General features: G+C 43.5%; 1 protein-coding gene across 1 annotated transcript in view; it reads right to left on the reverse strand.

The window, feature by feature from the left end:
* PKP2 (plakophilin 2) overlaps window positions 1-20,533 on the reverse strand; it is a 77,753-nt gene that overhangs the window by 11,449 nt on the left and 45,771 nt on the right. Inside the window, exons 7-8 of the mRNA XM_048502235.1 lie at window positions 3,158-3,275; window positions 1,461-1,622 (exon numbers count right to left, since the gene is read on the reverse strand). Of these exons, the coding sequence (XP_048358192.1) occupies window positions 1,461-1,622; window positions 3,158-3,275 (280 nt within the window). The remainder of the gene's footprint in view (window positions 1-1,460; window positions 1,623-3,157; window positions 3,276-20,533) is intronic.

A 20,533-nucleotide genomic window follows, 5' to 3' on the forward strand; every position in this document is an offset into this window, starting at 1 on the left:
TAGGACTCACTGGAAATACTATGATAAAACTATAGATTTATCAGCTGTAGGAATTAGAGAGAAATCAGCTCTAGGAATTGCTAAAAATTCCATGATTTTCCTGCAGTGTTTCCAGCTATTCCAATTCTATGGTTTTCCAATAGAGCTTCCATCAATTCCTAGAACCACCTTATCACTGTTTTTTTTAACTGGAAGTGATATCATGCCACAGCCAGTACTGCAGCCCCATATTACCATCCTCAGACTTCTTGCCAACTGCCAAAACTGCCTGGCAACCCTATCTACTTCCCCGGTACCAGAGGCAGTGAGAAGTAACGGGCAGCCACAGCTTGCTTTGGGGAGGGGCAGCACCCCTTGCTGAGTGGCCATGAAGTGAGGCATTATGAGGCAAGTTCTTGAGCAAGGGATTACAATTTCCCTCACATTTGGGACTTCCTCACGTCTTTAAGATCATTTTCATTCTGGCCAATAATTTGAGCTCCCAAATGGCATCTTTCACATACAACTTTGAGGCTGAGAGAAGTCACCACACCACACCACACCACACCACAGAGTTTTCCTATGATCTCTTTGGGCCCATGCCCATGTTCTTCCTCATTACCCATTCCAGTGCCTATCTGTCACTATCACTGAATATAACCAATCATTCTTCAGCAGAAGCGTAGCTGGGCCAAACTGCGCCCGGTGAGCAGTCTATATTCCCCCCCCTCCACAGTGCCCCCCTTCCCACACTTACCTTAGTTCCTTTCCTTTTCCTATTAATTTTTTCAGGCTGAAAAAAAGGCCTATTCACAGTTCAGGCATAAAAACAGTCTGATGGGAACTATACTTCCCAAGAGACCTGTAGTTCCTCAGGCTGTTTTTAGCCTGTACTGTGATTACTGTGAACAGGGCTTTTTTTCAGCCTGAAAAAGTTCCAGGAAAAGGATAGGAACTAAGGTAAGTGTGGGAAGGGGGGTGGGGGGTGGGGCGCCGCAAGGGGGCACTGCAGAGGAGCACCACGGGGGGGGGGAAGGGGGAGGGGCCTGGGGAAGGGGGAAATTTTGTGCCCCCATGTGACCCAAAACTGTGCGCCCAGTGCGTGGCTCACCCCCCTGTCCCCTGGTAGCACCGCCTCTGTTCTTCAGATTCAATCACATCTAGCATTAGAAGAACCAGAGTCAATGGAATTTTACACCCATGAGGCCTCTCCACCAAACCTTCATCTTGTAATCTCTCTGTACCACATTCTTCCAATCACACCAAAGTCATAATAACTAGTATTTTAACATTAATATTATGGAGGCTTCTGCTGCTATTTTGTCTATGTGACTAGCACAGAATCACTATCTCAGAAGGGAACAAAAATGTCACCTAGATTAATCTCACTGACAGAACAGAGAACTGTCCACCACCACCTGTAGTCCCACTCATTCCTGAAAGCTGAGCTGATAAATCATTGTTTTTCTAGGCACTGTTACCTGCTTTGCTTTTCTGCTCCTTGATCCAAAACATCCAATGCTATTGTTGTTGGGGGAAACATCTCTTCTTTGTGTATAGATATTCTGGGTATAACTACTTGGCAGCTCAGATTCTAATTGGTAGGAGAGATTATGAAGAATGCATACACAATTCTCTGTGGCCTGAAAGAATGAACAAACATAAAAGGTTATGCAAATAATCATAGGAGACAAGAAAAAAACCTGACATGACACTTCAGTTTCAGTCACTGCTGTTTGGCCCAGTTTAGAGCTATTGGTTGATCATGAATTATTGTCTATTATCTTAATTTCCTTTTATGGGAATCACTGTGCCTCTCCTCATGATCAACTTTGACGATACTGAAACAAAAGGTCTTCAGGAAGTTTCTCCTCTGTGATCACAAACATTTTTTTTTCAGACTCACCACAATTGACACCTTGGATTTGAATTTAAATTTTTGAAACTGACAGAATTTTTATGATGTTTTTGTTGTACCCTTCACCACAGGAAGCTCAGGCCAATGTATTTTGTACTCCAACACAAACCACAACACCAAAACAGCCACACAAAACCACAGAAGTCTACAAACCTTGTCACAGCATTATTACATTTTTTAAATCTCTTCTATGTTTTTCCTCAGCTTGCTTTGGTGGTGATAGAAAGTACCATCAAGTGGCATTTGCTTATAGCAATCCCATGGGGTTTTTAAGAGGTGGTTTGCCATTGCTTGCCTCTGTGTCACAGCTCTGGACTTCCTTGGAAGTCTCCCATTCAAATACAAACTAGGACGTGCTTATCTTCTGATATATCTTACAAGATTGGGCTAGCCAGCCTGAGCCATCCAGGTCAAGGCACCTTGCTTTTTTCCACACTGAAACTGCTTATATGTAGAAAATAATGTGGAAACATAGCCTGTTATGCCGATTCTCAAAATCAGAGGACTGCGGAAATTCAGACTGACATACTGTACTAGAAAGAAGAAGTCAAGACTTGATATGCATGGGGATATGTTCATATGAGGCCTTTTGGGATCCTGGCTAGAATACTAAGGTTGTCTGTAGGAAACCTGCATCCAAATCCCAACCAGTTATGAACCATGTTTGGGCTAGTTGATGTCAGCTGAACATTTGAACAGATGAAGCCACATATGAAATCAGATCCTTTTAATTTAGTCCTAGCAACTGCTCTCTAGGATACCAGTTAGGGCCCCGCCTTAGCATTGCTATTTGAGATCTATTAAGTCAAGATGCCAGAGACTGTGTTCAAAATGTTGGAAGTGAAGGACTTTATGCAGAGGTGGGATCCAACCAGTTCTGGTTACTAACTTTTTCTGAGTGTCGAGAAGGGGTTACTAAAGCAACCTCCCTGCCCAATAGGGACTGGAGGTGCGTGTGTGCGGTGGCCCCACTGTTTGAATCCCATCACCATCGGAACCTGTTATTAAATTTTTTGGATCCCACCACTGACTTTATGCCATCTCTTAACCCCAGACTTCAGCTAACCTCAGCACTCTGCTAACCTAATACTCCCAACACAAAATACATGGTCCTATAACCCATGAGTCCTCCTTAGGAGATACATCAAAGGGTTGCTGTGTGGATAATGAAGCCAGATAATCAACAACTTGCTTATGGATAGCTCAGTTAGGCTAAATCATCAGTGTATCCCATCCTAGGTACAGATGTGGAAGATGTACCTTGTCATCAGGCTGATGGTCTGCAGTTGTTCCTTGTATGTAATACACCAACGAATCAATCAGCCCATTACATTCTCTCATTTTTTTCCTTCCTTCAGGTCCAGCAGAGCTCATGTTTCTGTTAAAACAAAGAAAATTGATTACAGGGCTATTAGGTATTGCTTTTATATATCCAATTCCATCATGGAGTCTTGCTTCTAAAGCAGAGGATACTGATTCCTGCAAAAGTAATATCAGGACATAGGTCTTTCCCAGCCCTATTATTAAAGAATCTATTTTGTACACACAAAATATTTGCTCTTATGCAGGGCTATGATCTCTACCCTGGGGCTGTTGTAGGACTAATGACAAAGGTTAAATCATGGTTCCCCAACATGGTGCCTTTGAACCCCACGGTGCCTACCAGTCCTTCCCTTGGCACCTGCTGAGATTTTCAGAAAGTGGGTGGAGTCATTGTAAGGCATGGCTTGTGTAGCGTAAAACCACTTATATATAAGTTCTACTTTCTGCGCTGCCACCAATAATATATTTTCCTCTATATAGCCCACTCAATACTGATTTTCCACAAGGTCACCACCCTGACTGGGGAACACAGACACACAGACAAAAATACTGACTGGAAAGGTTTTAAAAGGTGAACAAAACTGAAACGTTTATTTGCTGGCTTTCACAAAGGCTTCTCAGGTAAACTGGAGAGGTTTAACGCTTGTTGGTTTCAGAATAAGTTTGTCTTAAGATGTTACTTCAGATTCATATGCACCCCGACACACGCAGGTGTCTCTTAAGGGAAGATTTAGCTTTGAACTAATAAATTCCCTTACGCACACAGACACTATTCCTCACTGCTCCAATACCCACTGATCACACCCAAACACACAGTCCAAGCCCAGGAGATTCTGGCACACTTGGCCTCCCCACTAGTCCTAATATGGCTTCACTGCCTCTGGACTGGCTTCTCCCAGACTGGTGATTCTGGTGATACACACAGGGCAAGGCAGACTAGATAGGTCTGGGCAGTTTTTAAAACCGCCAAGCTCCTGAAGGCACTTCAATCTGCACTCCAGTCAGGGCCTCCTCTCTGTCAAGCATAAGTACCAGTTAGACAGGGACTGGACTTCTGTCAGCCAACTCTGCTGAGACAGAATCCTTCTCTTCCAGAGCTGACAGACTCCTCTCTGCCAGACTCCTGTCCATCCCCACTCAACTCTCCTCTCAGTGCTCCTAAGCCCACTGGCTCCCTAGCTCTTTGCCAAACGCTACTGGACCTTTTCAGCCAATCAGGTCGGTTCTCTCTCCTTGTGGAGCCTCTTTTTTCTTTTCTGGCTGTTGCTAAGGCCTTCTCCCTTTGGCCTGCTGCACGCCAGCCCTTCAGGGTGGGGCAAGTTCGCTACATATGTCCCTTTCCCTAAAAAACATTATGGGACTACGGCAGGCTACAAGCCTTCGCTGCAGCAATGTGTGTAAATAAAAATTACACACGTTAACCAAAACTAAACAGTTTTCAAAAAAAATTTCACATTTTCAAATGCATTTAGTTTTTACCTTAAGGTTCACTTACCATAAACATTCTTACCATGTTAAACTTACCATGAATTCCTAATAAGTATCAATAACATTTCAGTAATCCACATTACATTTCAACAAGCATATTTTAAACTCAGCACTTTATTTACATAAGGATACATTCTCTGTTACCTTTTCCTTCAGATGTCTTTACTGGTGGGTGCTCTAAGCACAGGGTAAATTTTCCCTTTATCCCTCCAGTAAGGCTTCCTCTTGGTGGTTATCCAAATCCTAGCTGGACATTCATGCTCACTCATGGCAAGGTTAAGTTGCCTTTTGAGTGCAGTGGTGAATTTGGATGGTGTCACCACATTAGGCAAGGTAAATTTCCTTCTAAACTTACCCCTTTCTGCCAAATCAAAAGCTTGAGGTTTTACACCTCTGGCTTTCTTTACCACTTTGCCTCTTTTGTGGTAAGGCTTTGTCATTTTATCATAAAGCACGTTCTTACAGTGCCCTCCACCAGAACACACACTTATCAAATAATGCCTATCAGACCGTTTCATTTTTATACCAGATTGACCTCCCACGGTCCCCTCAAGTTTCCTCTTGAGTCTGGTATGCCAAACTTCAGCTCGGTCTTCTGCTGGGCAGCAGCAATGTTGGGCTTTCACAACAGTCCTCTCCATTGGCTGCTGAAGCACTCTGTTGAGGTCTGCGGCTGCTGCTGCTTTCAGTTCATTTTGGTGTCTCCGCCAGACCTGCACTGTCCCGCACAAGTCCTGCACAACAATGTCCCGGCTCTTGTTGCATACTGGATCCGTCTCAGGAACTGGAACCTCCTGCCGAGCAAAGTTGGTTAGGCAGACATTGGCAGTCTTCTTCGCCTCCTTTTCCCTCACAGGAATCGTCTTGCGAACTTCCCGGTACCGCTCCGCAGGAACGTTGTTCAGCTGCACCCCTGGGCACGTTGGGAGGGCGTTGGCAACCGCCTCCTTTTCCCTCACAGGAACCGTCTCGCGATCTCCTGGGTACTGCTCCACAGGAACGTCGTTCAGCTGCACCGCTGGGGACGTTGGGAGGGCGTTGGCAACTGACTTCGCCTCCACCTCTGGAACTGCCTGGCACTGAACTGGAACCACCTTGGTAGCTTTGGGGTCAGCAAGCTCAGCTGTCTCTGTTAGTTCTTTCAGGAACTCATCCTGCCTCTGGTCTTCTTGGCACCAGTCAGCATGAACACCGTCCATCTGCAACTCTGGATCTGCTGCAGACTCAGCCTGGTTCACAAAGTCAGGCGTTAAGGAGTTTTCTGCGCCTCCTGGACTTCTTAACGTTGGCAAGGCACACCTTGCAGGGTTGGCGTTGTCACTTCCAACTGCATCTTATTTATTTATTTATTTATTTATTTATTTATTTATTTATTTATTTATTGTTTCGATTTATAAACCGCCCCATCCCCTGGGGGCTCTGGGTGCCATTCTGAGGGTTTCCCATAAGCATTTGGGAAAAGATTTCCCTCCAATTCATCTGGTACTCTGGCAACCCTGGAAACTGTTTCCATTTTCTCATCTGCTGAGGGAAATTCCACAACAGTGTGGGGGATGGGCAGCTCTGCTCTGAGCTTCATTTCCCTCACTCTCAAATCAAACATGTCCTTCTCATGGCTCATGTTTGCCTCACGATTTCCCGCCATTTTAAACTCTCTTTCTTTTCTGGCCCTTTCAGCACGTAATTTAACTATTTCAACTTCTACCTTTAAGTATTTCATTTCGGCCATCACTCTAGCCTCTAATTTTGCTTTTTCATCTCCAGAAGCCATCTTAGCTTTCTCAATCCCAGCATCTATACTGGCCAGTTTAGGTTTCAAAATATCTAATTCCTGACCAATTCCTTCAAATGCTTCAATATCATCTGCTGTGACTTTCCCCTCACCAGCTGCTTCCTGTGTCTTAGGTGGTGCCATGGTGTGAGGTAAATATCACTGTTTTTCCTCACAAAAATCAGAAAAAAGAATAAAGTGGGTCTTCTTTTGCGTGTTTGGAACTGGATTCAGATGTTACACGTATCCCGGGCCGGGGCTGTCAGCCCAATGTAACGTAAGCCACCCTTGGAACTTTGACTAGAATCAGAAAGTGGATTCATAATAAATATTATAGTAGCTTGGGAAAATTTTTCACTTGCAAGACAGCATCCAGTGAATAACTATGTCAGTGCTGATTTACAAGATTCATGGGTGTAACCTAAAGATGGACCATATTGTCGAAGTCTTTCATAGCTGGAATCACTGGGGTGCTGTGTGGTTTCCAGGCTGTATGGCCGTGTTGCTGCTAGAACATGGCCATATAGCCCAGAAACCACACAGCACCCCATGGACCATATTTTTTCTGAGCATCTGGAAAAAAATATTCCTCCTTAGTTGTACTTTTAAATTTTAGTTACCAGAATTGACTGACTTGTGTGCTTAAAAGAGGAATATTTAGTTGTTTATGTGCACACAAAGACACACAAAAAAACAGCTTCTATTTTATCAATCACATATATATTCACTGTGGTTTTTCCATCTTCCATTGTAATGAGCCTGATCTTAATAAACTTTATTACAGTCTTATAAAACTACAGCAATAAAGGGCCAATTCATGCAGTTTGCTAAAATCTGCACTAACACATCCATTTTCAGAATCATAAAGCACAACTTTTCCATCTGCTTTTCCATACACCGCTTAGACAGGGACTGGACTTCTCACTGCAAAATCTGATGAGACCGAATCCTTTTCTTCCAGCGCTGACACACTCCTCTCTGCCAGACTCTGCTTCACTCTCCTGACCGGACCCGGACAGAACTCAACTCTCCTCTCAGTGCTCTAGGCCCACTGGCTCCCCCTAGCTCTTGCCAAACGTTACTGGACCTTTTTCAGCCAATCAGGTCGGTTCTCTCCTTGTGGAGCCTTTTTTTCTTTTTCTGGCTGTTGCTAAGGCCTTCTCCCTTTGGCCTGCTGTACGCCAGCCCTTCAGGGTGGGGCAAGTTCGTTACAGCTTGTTACTGGCTGAAAGGATTTTCCTCTGGAGGATTAGGAAAACTGGTAAGTACCTGCTCTCTGCAATCAGGGCAGAGGCCGTGGCTCAGCGGTAGAGCATCTACATGGCACAAAGAAGGTCCCAGGTTCAATCCTTGGCATCTCCAGCTAAAAGGATAGGGTAGTAGGTGATGTGAAAGTCCTCTACCTGAGACCCTGGGGACTAACTGCCAATCTGAGTAGACAATACTGACGGACAGATCAAGGGTCTGATTCATTTTAAGGCAGCTTCACGTGTTCGATACCATCCTTCAGACTTTCCTTCCTCCTGGTGGGAGGGAAGTATTCTGTTTTGCTCAGCCTCCTATGGAAGCTATTTTTAGGGTGGTTCTCACTATATTCCGTCTCTCAATTCCTAATGTGCCCACAAGCTCAAAAAGGTTCAGAACCCCTGGGTTAAATAATGGCCCAAGTTAGAGAGAATGCAAGATTTTTTTTAAAAAAAATCACCCTTGCCCATTTCAAAATAGAGTATCTGTTCTGATTTCACTCAAGCTATGTTTAGAATTTTAGAGACAGGCGCTTGAAGATGCATGAAATACGTAACGACAGAGCTGCCAGTTTCTCTTGCAAAGAAAAGAAATGAGTGAGACAAGATTCCAGAAGGAATTCTGTATTTCAGTTTGAACTCTACACATGGAACATTTTTCTGACATCAGATTTTCTTTACTCTTCCAACAGAGTTGTAACTCATGAGTGTTGATGCATCTTTGAAAATAATGCTAGAAGCAGCGAGATTCAGACAGACCCTTACAATTTTTTGTTCCTGATCCTTTACAAGTCTGCTTAGGATCCTCAAAGGCTGGCATTCCTCCTTTCAAAAAATATTTATGTATTCTCATAAGCTTTTCGCCAATTTTGATTCCTGGTCAGCAATGTTCACATTTTCTGGGCTGCAATCCAGTTTATTGCGTGGCTTGTTTTATTCAAATATTTTATGTTGGTTGATTTAATTAAAAACACTTTCAAATGTGAGTCCTTTTTAATCAAATGTTAAAAGACACCCAAATTTTAAAATATGTGTTCCTATGTTCAAATGTGTTTTTTAAATGGGATTTTTCAAAATCTCCTGAAATTTTATTTGCATTGAGGGCCTCAAAATAAAAGCAAGGTGTTTCCTGTTTATTCCTTTCTTCCTTCAAGGAGCTTAGGATGGCTTTCGTTATTCTCCCTTCAACCATTTTCTCCTAACAGCAATTGTGAGGTGGTTTAGGTTGAGAGAGAGTGAACTTTGGATCCGAATCAGGGACTCCGTCCTTGTTCTAACTCTCACACTACATTGGATCTCACACAGACTAAACAAAGAGACAAGACTAAACAAACCAAGTGTCCTTGAAATAGTTGTGAGAGTCATTATGTTTCTGCTTGACAAAGATTTTGCTGTAACCCTTGCAAATTCTCTTTGGCTAATAAAATATTTATCATAAAATGTCCACCTTGTGGCTGTGATTTTCCAGAAGCCCAGGTGAGCATCCGAAGCCCAAAGCCCACAAGATGGCACATCTTTCAGAAGCATCCACCAAAGTGCACGAAACTCTGCACATTAAAGTTAGTTGTGCAGAAGTATTTTTCATTTCTGTTTTTGCAAATTAAATCTTTGCTTTCGAGTTGAAGAAAAAAAAATCTTCCACTGAAATGCATTCTGAAAAGACTGGTGCATCTTGCACTTACCCAAAGCACAGGACAAATTGCATCATTTTAATACAGGAGGGAATCAACATTTTTAGTTGCCTTCAGAGGAAAAGTAAATTTCATGCTCTGCTTGTACTGACAACACAGTCCACAAGGATGACAGATAGATGCATATTCTTTGTGAACAGGAGGAAGGTGTTGTCTTGAGCTCAATTCTGTTCTCAGACTAAGACAAATGGCTAGAGGAAGGGCACAGTAATCTGCTCTACATATCCATGGAGGCTTGCTTAGGCAAGCCTCGCGTTTTTTTATGCGTATTTCCTGGGAACGTAAAATGCCGCTCTCAGGGGAGCCATTCGCCAGCGGCGCCCTCCTGTAGGGCGGCGCTGTCGCTTCTGAAAACAACCTTTAAGCTCTTCAACAGCGTGAAAGCTTCCAGCGACGCGTGCTAACAGCACAGCCGGGAACATAGCTTCTTCCTTCGTTGATTATATCTACCGTGCCGGGAAGCCCGCCATTCTCTGTCCTCCTCACCCCTGGAGGTCGGAGGGCAAAGGTGGCGGGCTTCGACGCCAGCAGGCCGCATCGACAGGGACAAGGTGAGTCGAACGGGAGGTGGGGACGAGGGCGTCTATGCGGAGCTCACCTGCCGCCTGCTCTTTCAGAGGCCGGCCCCGCGATGCTTGTGCATGCGACAGCCCGGCCCACCGCAGAATTCTTGCCGGCGTGGAAGCGCCTGGGGGGCCGTGCAGAAACGGCCTTCGACAGGTTTCTCTCCTATAAGTAACACAGAAAATGGCTGTAGCTGGCTTCCATCTTAGGTTGCATTGCCAGGGCACTGTTATGAGGGACGGGTAGAACTCTGCTTCCGAGAAACAACAACCCCCCCCCCCCAAATCTTACCATGGATCTGTAACACCACCCTCAAATCTCCAGGTATTTATGAACTTGGAGTTGGCAACCCTAACAGCCTACCATTTCAAATACGGTGCTTGCTGAGGTATATTTGGATCTGCTGATTATTTATTGTAGGGCAATCACAGTTTTCCTCATATTTCTACAAACATCTCCTTGGCTTTTGAATCAGTGGAGGATCAGCTATGTTTCAAATTTAATGAATATAGCAGGTAGAGTAGAACTGTCAAAGTAACAGACGAGGTTATGGGCACTGGTATGAAAACTGGGATGTCAGGAGCATATCCCTTTTTGAATCTAAGAAACAAAGGAGGGAGTACAGTACAGGAATCCCTTTTGTTTTAGGAGATTAAGCTCTCTTGACATCACTAGAAGGCTGAAATTTCCTATATCCAGGCTGCTCAAATGCCAGCTCTTTGCACAATATTTTCTGGGCTGAGACTCTGTTCAGATATATTGTGATCAGTGCTGCCTTTTACCCTGACCTCTTGGACTCCGAACGCTGGCCATTTGGAATCTGCCTCCGGATCTTTCCTTTTCTAAAATGGCTATTATAACCTATTCGCGGCTATGACTTAAGCTTCTCTCAGTCTTTCCCCTCAACACTTTCTAAATCCTAGGACTGTGCCATTACTCTGTGTGTCTGTATTTTATCATCTCTGTGCGTTTAATTTAATTATTTTGCTTTCTCAATAAGTTTGTTAAACTTTATTCCTGCCACCTGTGGATTTCCACAGAGAAAAACCTAGTGTAAACAGACAGAAAAGGTCTCAGTTGTCCACCCTTGCTAAGCAAAGTCTGACCCTAATTCCCTACTCTAAAAGGACCCCAGCATTTTGGGTAACAGCGGAGCCTGGGAGAGTAGTGTTGAGGGAGGGGAGGGATCTCAGTAGGGTATAGGGTCAGGCAGCTCACCTTCCAAAGCAGCCATTTTCTCCAGAAGGAGCTGAATAAAGGTTTTAAATAATAAATAATAGATAAGCAATCGATGTAGTCTAGAAATCAGCTGTAATTCTAGAAGATCTCTAGCCCCTACCTAGAAACTTGGGTGCCTTGGTGTTCATATGTCTGTATGGACAGCCGTGTGTATGTGTGTGTGTGTGTGTGTGTGTGTGTGAGAGAGAGAGAGAGAGAGAGAGAGCCCACACTAGCACATGTGTTTGTACTAGACCTCCTCTTTCCCCTCCCTAGTCTCAAAAAAGGACTTTTACCTGACCATCCTAATTATATGACTCTACAGAGACTCTGAAAGCCAGAGTGGTGTGGTGGTTAAGAGCAGGTGAACTCTAGTCTGGAGAACTGGGTTTGATTTCCCACTCCTCCACCTGAGTGGTGGAGTCTTATCTGGTGAATCAGATTTGTTTCTCTACTCCTACATTCCTGGGTGACCTTGGGCTAGTCACAGTTCTTTGGAACTTTCTCAGCCTCACCTACCTTACAAGGTGTCTGTTGTAGGGAGAGGAAGGAAAAGGAGTTTGCAAGCCCCTTTGAGTCTGTTTACAGGAAAGAAAGGTGGGGTATAAATCCAAACTTTTCCTCTTCTACAGAAATGCAAGAATTTGATCCTTCCTTAACCTTGATTGTTCTGTCTTATTGAAGTGATCAAAAAATCACCTTCCATTTTGTTTCTCTCTGCTTTCTGATATTTTTACAGAATACGTTTAGATTCAGACAACATAAAGACTTTTTTGTCCTTGCCCTGCACAAACTGCCATATCATTAGTACCGTAGGCTTTTAAAAGCATGGAAACTATTGTGCTTGGTTTTCCATGATACGAATGCACTCATGAGGACACAATCTCTCTCCTGGCAGATTGCAAGCATTGTTGACAAGAGAGTGTCTGCGATGTTTTTTCTTGTGCATACAGAAGTAGATGTGAGGACAGTGGGAACTAAATAAAACAAGATGATAAGGACGGCATTTTTGACACCCTTCACTCAGTGGTGGAATCCAAAAATTTTAATAACAGGTTCCGATGGTGGTGGGATTCAAACAGTGGCGCCACTGCACACACGCACCTCCAGTCCCTATTGGGCAGGAAGGCTGCTTTAGTAACCCCTTCTCAGCACTCAGAAAAAATGAGTAACCACTTCTAGAGAAGTGGTGAGAACTGGTTGGATCCCACCTCTGCCTTCACTGGACTGGAGTAAATAAGACTTAACTGTGGCTGTAGTAAAACCAGCGTTGTGTGACTGACACTGGGCTGTTGCCTTCCTCTTTGAGCTGTGAGTAGAGAACCCTGAGCCTTCTGCGGACCTGCATGGACTGAGAAGCATAGCTATAATTTCCCCTTCGATGCTTTTAGAGATAAATTTGCTTTTTATTTTTGGAGGGAAAACTCATATCTTAAGTATGTGCACCTGCCTGTACATGCTACTTCCTTTCTCTGTTCTTTACACTGGCTTCCTTTTTCATTTTTCATCCAGTACGGAGTGTTTCTTTGGGTGGAACTGGATTATTTTGGCAAACCTGTTTCCCAAATCCAAGTTTGACAAGTTGAAGGTGAATGTGCTGTGCTGGGAGTTTTTGGGTGGATGTTTAACTTTTGATATATTTTTGTGCTCTGACCTGAATAGCCCAGGCTAGCCCAATCTCATCACTTCTCCGAAGCCAAGCAAGTTCAGCCCTGGTTAATATTTAAGAACATAAGAACATAAGAACTAGCCTGCTGGATCAGACCAGAGTCCATCTAGTCCAGCACTCTGCTACTCGCAGTGGCCCACCAGGTGCCTTTGGGAGCTCACATGCAGGATGTGAAAGCAATGGCCTTCTGCTGCTGCTGCTCCCGAGCACCTGGTTTCCTAAGGCATTTGCAATCTGAGATCAAGGAGGATCAAGATTGGTAGCCATAGATTGACTTCTCCTCCATAAATCTGTCCAAGCCCTTTTTAAAGCTATCCAGGTTAGTGGCCATCACCACCTCCTGTGGCAGCATATTCCAAACACCAATCACACGTTGCGTGAAGAAGTGTTTCCTTTTATTAGTCTTAATTCTTCCCCCCAGCATTTTCAATGAATGCCCCCTGGTTCTAGTATTGTGAGAAAGAGAAAAATTTCTCTCTGTCAACATTTTCTACCCCATGCATAATTTTATAGACTTCAATCATATCCCCCCTCAGACAGCCTCTCCTCTCCAAACTAAAAAAAAGGAGTCCCAAAGCAGCTGCAGTCTCTCCCTCATAAGGAAGATGCTCCAATCCTTCAATCATCCTCATTGCCCTTCTCTGCACTTTTTCTATATCTTCAATATCCTTTTTGAGATGTGGCGACCAGAACACAGTACTCCAAGTGCGGTTGCACCACGGCTTTATATAAGGGGCATGACAAATCCTTGCAGTTTTTTTATTATCAACTCCTTTCCTAATTATCCCCAGCATAGAGTTTGCCTTTTTCACAGCTGCCATGCATTGAGTTGACATTCCCATGGAACTATCAACTAAGATGCCCAAATCCCTTTCCTGGTCTGTGACTGATAGCACTGACCCCTGTAGCGTGTATGTGAAGTTTGGATTTTTTGCCCCTATGTGCATCACTTTACATTTTGCTACATTGAACTGCATTTGCCATTTCTTAGCCCACTCACCTAATTTATCTAGGTCCACTTGGAGCTCTTCGCAATCCTTTGTGGTTCTCACCACTCTACATAATTTGGTATCATCTGCAAACTTGGCCACCACGCTACCCACCCCTACTTCCAGGTCATTTATGAATAAGTTAAAGAGCACTGGTTCCAATACGGATCCTTGGGGGACACCACTCCCGACATCTCTCCATTGTGAGAACTTCCCATTTATACCCACCCTTTGTTTCCTGTTCCTCAACCAGTTTTTAATCCATAGGAGGACTTCCCCTCTTATTCCTTGATTGCTGAGTTTTCTCAACAGTCTCTGGTAAGGAACTTTGTCAAAAGCCTTTTGGAAATCCAAGTAGACAATGTCCACTGGTTCCCCCTTATCCACATGTCTGTTTACACCTTCAAAGAACTCTAGTAAGTTTGTAAGACAGGACTTGCCTCTGTAAAAGCCATGCTGACTCTTCCTCAGCAGGTCTTGCTTTTCTACATGTTTAATAATTTGTCTGGGAGGTCACCAGAGAATTTCAGAATTATGACACGGAGGCAAAGCAACTGCAAGCCACCTCTGAACATCTGTGGGCTTGCAAACCATATGGGGTCACCACAAGTTGGCTGTGACTTGACGGCACATTACACACACACAAACTATGAATGTGGGGGGCAACTGCAGGAGAGATTGTCAGAGCACTGATGTAACATGTGTCTGATCATCAAAATCTGACAGCTAACTGACAGGTAACACCTGACACAGCCTCATTCTGGGATTGATTGGCAATGGACTGTGATAGGCCAGTAAACCAGATATAAGGCTGCAATATACTGAGGACTATGAGACACTTGTCTTCGCTTTGCCTTGCGAAGCACTTTGCTTGAGTGAGCTATACTTGGGAACTAATAAAGTAGGACCGCTTCTGTGAAGCTGAGCTGCTGTGTGCGTCTAACTTCCTACTGCGTTCCAGTATATTGCGCTACTCTGCTATAGGGGATTTACCCCATATCTTCACAGAGATGCCCCCAAAACGTCCACCAAGACTCTTGGCCTTTCCTGCCTCATCTCAGTTTGGAAGCTAGAATAAAAAATTATTTAAAACTACCGGCGGAAGGGATTTTTTACGGTTTCTTCACAGCATGGGGAATCTCACCCTTACTATATGAAATGTTTGTATTCTCTGTCTCCTGACTGTCTTTATCCAGCTTGCTTTTACAGTTTTCATTTTTCTTACATCAGCCTCCTCCACAAACCTAGAATGCTCACTTCCATCACATGCTATTGCCCTTTTCATCTGCTCTCCATCCCCAAACTTCGTGACATGTTTGGCCTTTTTCCTTACAGCACTTGAGAAATGATAAAAGAATGACAGTTTCCGCTGCAATATTCTGGCTTGATCCTCCTCCATAAACAACTTTGCCTCCTTCCTTTGATTTTTCACCAGATTGTCAGCCTGCAAATTATGGTCCTGTTATAGGTCTGGATGTCAATATCAGCACACCAGGATGATGCTGACACATTTTTATTTTATTTTTATTTTATTCAATTTGGTATACCGCCCCATCCAGAGGTGGGATCCAGCAGGTTCTCACAGGTTCCTGAGAGTAGGTTACTAATTATTTGTGTGTGCCGAGAGGGGGTTACTAATTGATTTTGCCACGTGATTTTTGCCTTAGTTGCCCCTCCTCTTAGCAGTAGCGCGCAGAACTTGAAGCAGTCTAGCAGGAGGTGCACCGGCGTGCGTGGCAGCCTGCGCCTGTGTGCATTAGTTTCCCGCCCAAGGACCGGCACAGCGACTGTGTCCTTGTCACAGACCCGCCCAGGAATGCCCCACCCCCGGAATGCCCGGCCACGCCCCTGTCGTGCCCCGCCCAGCCCCACTGGCGCCACTCCACAGTTTGAATCCCACCACCATGGGAACCTGTTACTAAAATTTTTGGATCCCACCACTGGCCCCATCCCTGAAGGGGATGCTCCACATCCTCTCCCCATTTCCCCTGCTGGTGCCTCAGGTGCAAGTGGGCAAAGAATCAGGACACCAGGAAGTCTCCTGCAACAGCAAGAGACCAGCCGGCATCCATAATATTGGTGCTTCCTGTTTCCAGCACTACCACCTCTGGAAATAGGAAGGGTCAAATTCAGCACCTTCAAAACCTGAAGCCTCATTATGGCCCTCAGGCTGAGAAATCTACTCAGTCTGTATCTAATAGACATGCATGCTGAATGCATAGAACATCATGTTTGTGAGTTTTATTGAATTGTTCAGTTTTATATATATATACACACATACACACATTTATACACCTACGTACTTTATTTTAAATGCTGTTTTAATATCTCAGTGCCTCAGGGAACCCATTTGGTGGAAAGGTGGCACTGAAATGTTTTAAGTAAATACATACAAAAAGCACCTGTGCTGAGGGTTATGCTGAGTCATTAAATTACATAATTGCAGAATAAAAAATAATAACAGTTTAAGGCTAATGCTGTGCAATTAACACAGTGTGGCAGGGTAGTTATTTATTTAGCAGGCTTATAATTTGCTAGTGTATAATAACAGCACTACCGCCTCTCACAATAAAGCTAAGGCGAGCCTGTGGTCTGGCAACTCTTTTGAGAAAAGGTAGGGCTGGGAGTATATTTCAGAACAACTGTAAGGAACTGTGCAACTCATCTGGAACACTTGCTAAGACTGCTTTCAGCAGTCATTGACTCTGGAGACACGATCCTTAGAAACGGAGCATTTTTGCAACAGAAATCTACATCTGTGTTTTTGTGATGTACAAAATTCATAGTGCCTGGTTTAACAAATCCACTCTTCCCCTCCTAGAGTGCCAAATAAATGCTGATGTGCGTCTCAGACTAATCCACCCTTTATTAGTGGCGAGGAAAATTTCTAACCCTACTGTTGCCATACGTTTTCTTCTTGGAGATTACAATGCTCATACAACACGTATGGTAGCTCTATACCTGACAACCATTTTAAAGTGCTAATTTATTCCCATTTTATTACTTTTAACTGTATTTTAAAAATACATATTTATATATATTATACCAGTACACTAAACCATATTGGTTTATTATTATTTGGCACAGAATCAAATTTTAAATATCATTATCAGACAATGTTAAAACGATTAATTTGCTTTAACAGTACAGAAGCCGAGCTATCTGAAGTTGTAGCTAAATTTCTTTTGAAAGTCTTGTGGGGTTAGAAAAATACCTCAGGTTTTGCCTTGTATTACGTTTTGACACTTTGTCTTTTCTTCTTTTGAAAATGCCTAATAAAGGTTACTGAACTGAACTGAACTCCACTCTTCCCCAACACCTGCTCCCTTGTGGGCTGGCTTTAAATCCTCCATTTGGATTAATCATTAAAGTTATTGGTTCAATTTCATTTACAAGTTATTTCACCATGGATGTGGCCCAGGATTGGGGAAAGCTACAATATTCTAAAAAGGACAGAGGCCATCTGACAGTGGAGCCACCAATTGGCAAAGTACGTGTTTTTCCCTCAGGGGACAGCTTCTAATAAAAAAAAAAGGTTTTATGCAGATTTACTGATTGAGAGAAACACATTTCTGAAGAGCACCTATTGGCTAGCATTTGTGATATCTTACATTTTCTCAATACTAGACCATGGCCACACAGCACAGAAACCCCACAATAGCTAGTTTCTTCAATTCTCCTTTTAGAAAATAAACTGGTGCATAAGATCAAAAATCAGACCGAGTGTGGGGTAGGGGTAAAAGTGTTGACTAAGATCTGGGAAACCCAGCTTTGAAACCCTACTCTGCTGTGGAAACTTGCAGGGTGATCTTGGGTCAGTCACACTCTCAGCCTTGACTCTAGCAAGTATTTGGATGGGCAACCTCCAAGGAGTGTGCCATGGAGGCAAGCGATGGCAAACCACCTGCGAACATCTTTGCTATAAATCAGCTGTGACAGGACTGCAATTTTTAAAAAAAAGTGTATATGTGAGATGTGCAAATATACGTTACTTATAATAAAACTAAAGATACATAACTCTCCTGATGTATGAGGGGAAGACCACTAGTTGAAACTGCTGATATATCTGTATGTCATACAAGTTATAAAGCTAAACTTCTTTTGTGGCAAAGAACTCGTTATGAGTGTCCTTAAAATGTTACATCTGCTATCTTATCTCAGCAGCTAGAAGATGACACGTAGCTCCTACCCTCTCCTGGCCTAAAGGTTCTTTGGTCACAGAACATAAAGATAAATATCTGACATTTGAGCATGAGAGAAAAACCACGATGTACTTTGTGTAAATCTGTTGGTTTGACAGCTACGGCAGAATATTTAGAAGAGGAAAACACTGGAGAAAATATTTTTTTGTGCCAAAGAGGAGATCACTGTTCAGAATGTAACACAAAGGCTTTTGTTGGAAGTCATGCCAGCAATGTTGTAATACCCACCAAGTCTATTCAAAGACCAAATAACAACCAAGTACCTGGTACCAGAACATTTCAGGGAATGAGATCACTGTGAAATATCAAATCCCATTCAGTTAGGAAGTGATGCAAGCTGAAGATCACAATTCCTTTGGTTCCTTTGGTTCATTTTAGGAGTGTGTCACTTGTTTTATTGCTGAAACTATTACTCATAATCAAAGGAGTTGTTCAGCTGCTCGAGGACTCACAAATCATGATGATACTACAGAACATCATCTAGCATTCTAGGGCAAAGTATAAATAGCTGGATCTTGGACAGAAACAGTTATATAAGACAGTGATGTCCATTGCTGCCACAGGGTCCACCAATGTGTTTTCCACTTGCTTGTTAGTCAAAGAATTTCCTCCCGAAAACAAAGAGCCAACCTTGGCTTGCCTTCATTTCATAGGAGGTGTTTCAGAAAACTCCACCACCTTTGTGTCAAAGAGAACCCATCTGGAAACAGCTTCTTAGGTTGCCATCTCAACCTGGTTCCCAGGATTTAAGTCATGGACCTGCTCACAGATGTAATCATCCCTGACATATAGTGCTACTTCTCCGCCCTTCCCAGTTGATCTATTTCTCTGGAATAGGTTGTACCACTCTATTATTACATTCCAGTCATGAGATTCACCCCACCAGGTTTCAGTGATGCCTATTATATCATATTTATTATGCCATGTTAAGAGTTCCAGTTCATCATGTTTATTACCCATGCTTTGTGCATTAGTGTAGAGCAGTGTTTCCCAACCTTTTCGACGTCGCGGTACCCTTGACCTTGCTCTTCATATCTCAAGGTACCCTTGAGGTTCATTTGAATTGTTTTTTTGCATTTTTAAGGGTTTTTTCCCCCTTTTTTGGCCTGTAGGTGGGGGGAGTGGCATACAGGGGGAGGGGAGGGGAGGGGAGGGAAAGCAGCATTGACAGCCACGGTGTTTGTTCGCCTAAATTCGACATGGATTTGGGGGGATTTAAAGGGAAAGCTCCCTTTAAATCTACCCCCCCCCCAATCCACACCGCATTTAGGCAAATAAAACAATTCTGTTTTAAATGTTGTTTAAAGGAAGCCCATGAGGTTTCAAAACCCCCCGCCCCTTCAAAATCCATTTGATTCCGGTGGGGGGGGGGCAGGCGGTAGCATTGTCAGGGTACCCATGGGACGTGCTCATGGTACCCCAGGGTACCATGGAACCCTGGTTGAGAATCACTGGTGTAGAGACATCTAAGGCTTTGATTCATCTTGCTCTGCCCTGTGGGTGTTTATTTAAGGTTTCATCCTTCTCACTGCTGGTTTTTTGAACTAATCGCTCAGTTCTCTCTATAACCTTCAGCCTACTCTCTCTAGTACCAGGTGAACTTCCCACTTGAATATTGTCTCCCTCCCCCACCTCACTCAGTTTGAAGCCCTCCTGATAAGGTCTGTCAGTCTCCTAGCAAAAATGCTCTTCCCTACAGCTGTGAGGTGAAACCCATCCCTTGTCAGTAGTTCCTCTTCATGAAACCACAGACCATAGTCCAAATAGCCAAAACGTTCCTGGTGGCACCACCTGTGAAGCCAGCTATTCACCTCCACTATTCTTTCCCGCCTGGGCCCATGTCCTTCAACTGGAAGTAGAGATGAAATGACAACCTGTGCATCCAGTTCCTTCAGCTTCCTTCCGAGAGCCTCAAAATCCATTTTTGCTTAAATGTTTGCTTAGCCCCCAGCTTTTGGTATAATTTATCTTTTGCTGCAATTTATTCATTACCTCCCCAACATGTAATAACTGGATCAAGAACCACTCAGGTAGTCATGCATGCAAACAGAAGGTTTCTTTCTGCAACCCATGCTGCAGGCTACAGACTTTTAACAACCCAAGCAATGAGCATGTCAGCTATTAAAAAGGAAGGACTAATTGGAGATTTGTAATCTGGCAAATATGCAAGCAGTTAGGCAAATTATTTGTCAGTACATTTCCTCTTCCATGCTGAGCTTTTCACCATGGGCCTCAATGACAAAATAATCTAACTGCACAGAAATAAGCAGGACTTTGTAGACTTGGCATTGAAAATAGGGTGCTGTTTATTGCTCCAGCAATCAGTGCACAACTAGAAAAGAATGTTATGTAAATATCTATGTCCTGTTTTTGCTAAACAACAACTCCACAAACAAAGAAACACAATATAAACTAATCAAACAAACAAGACAACACAATCTACATTGGGCTTGTCTGGGGTTTAAGAGCAGGCTTAT

Source organism: Sphaerodactylus townsendi, linkage group LG06 (assembly GCF_021028975.2).
Source record: "Sphaerodactylus townsendi isolate TG3544 linkage group LG06, MPM_Stown_v2.3, whole genome shotgun sequence".
Taxonomy (NCBI): domain Eukaryota; kingdom Metazoa; phylum Chordata; class Lepidosauria; order Squamata; family Sphaerodactylidae; genus Sphaerodactylus; species Sphaerodactylus townsendi.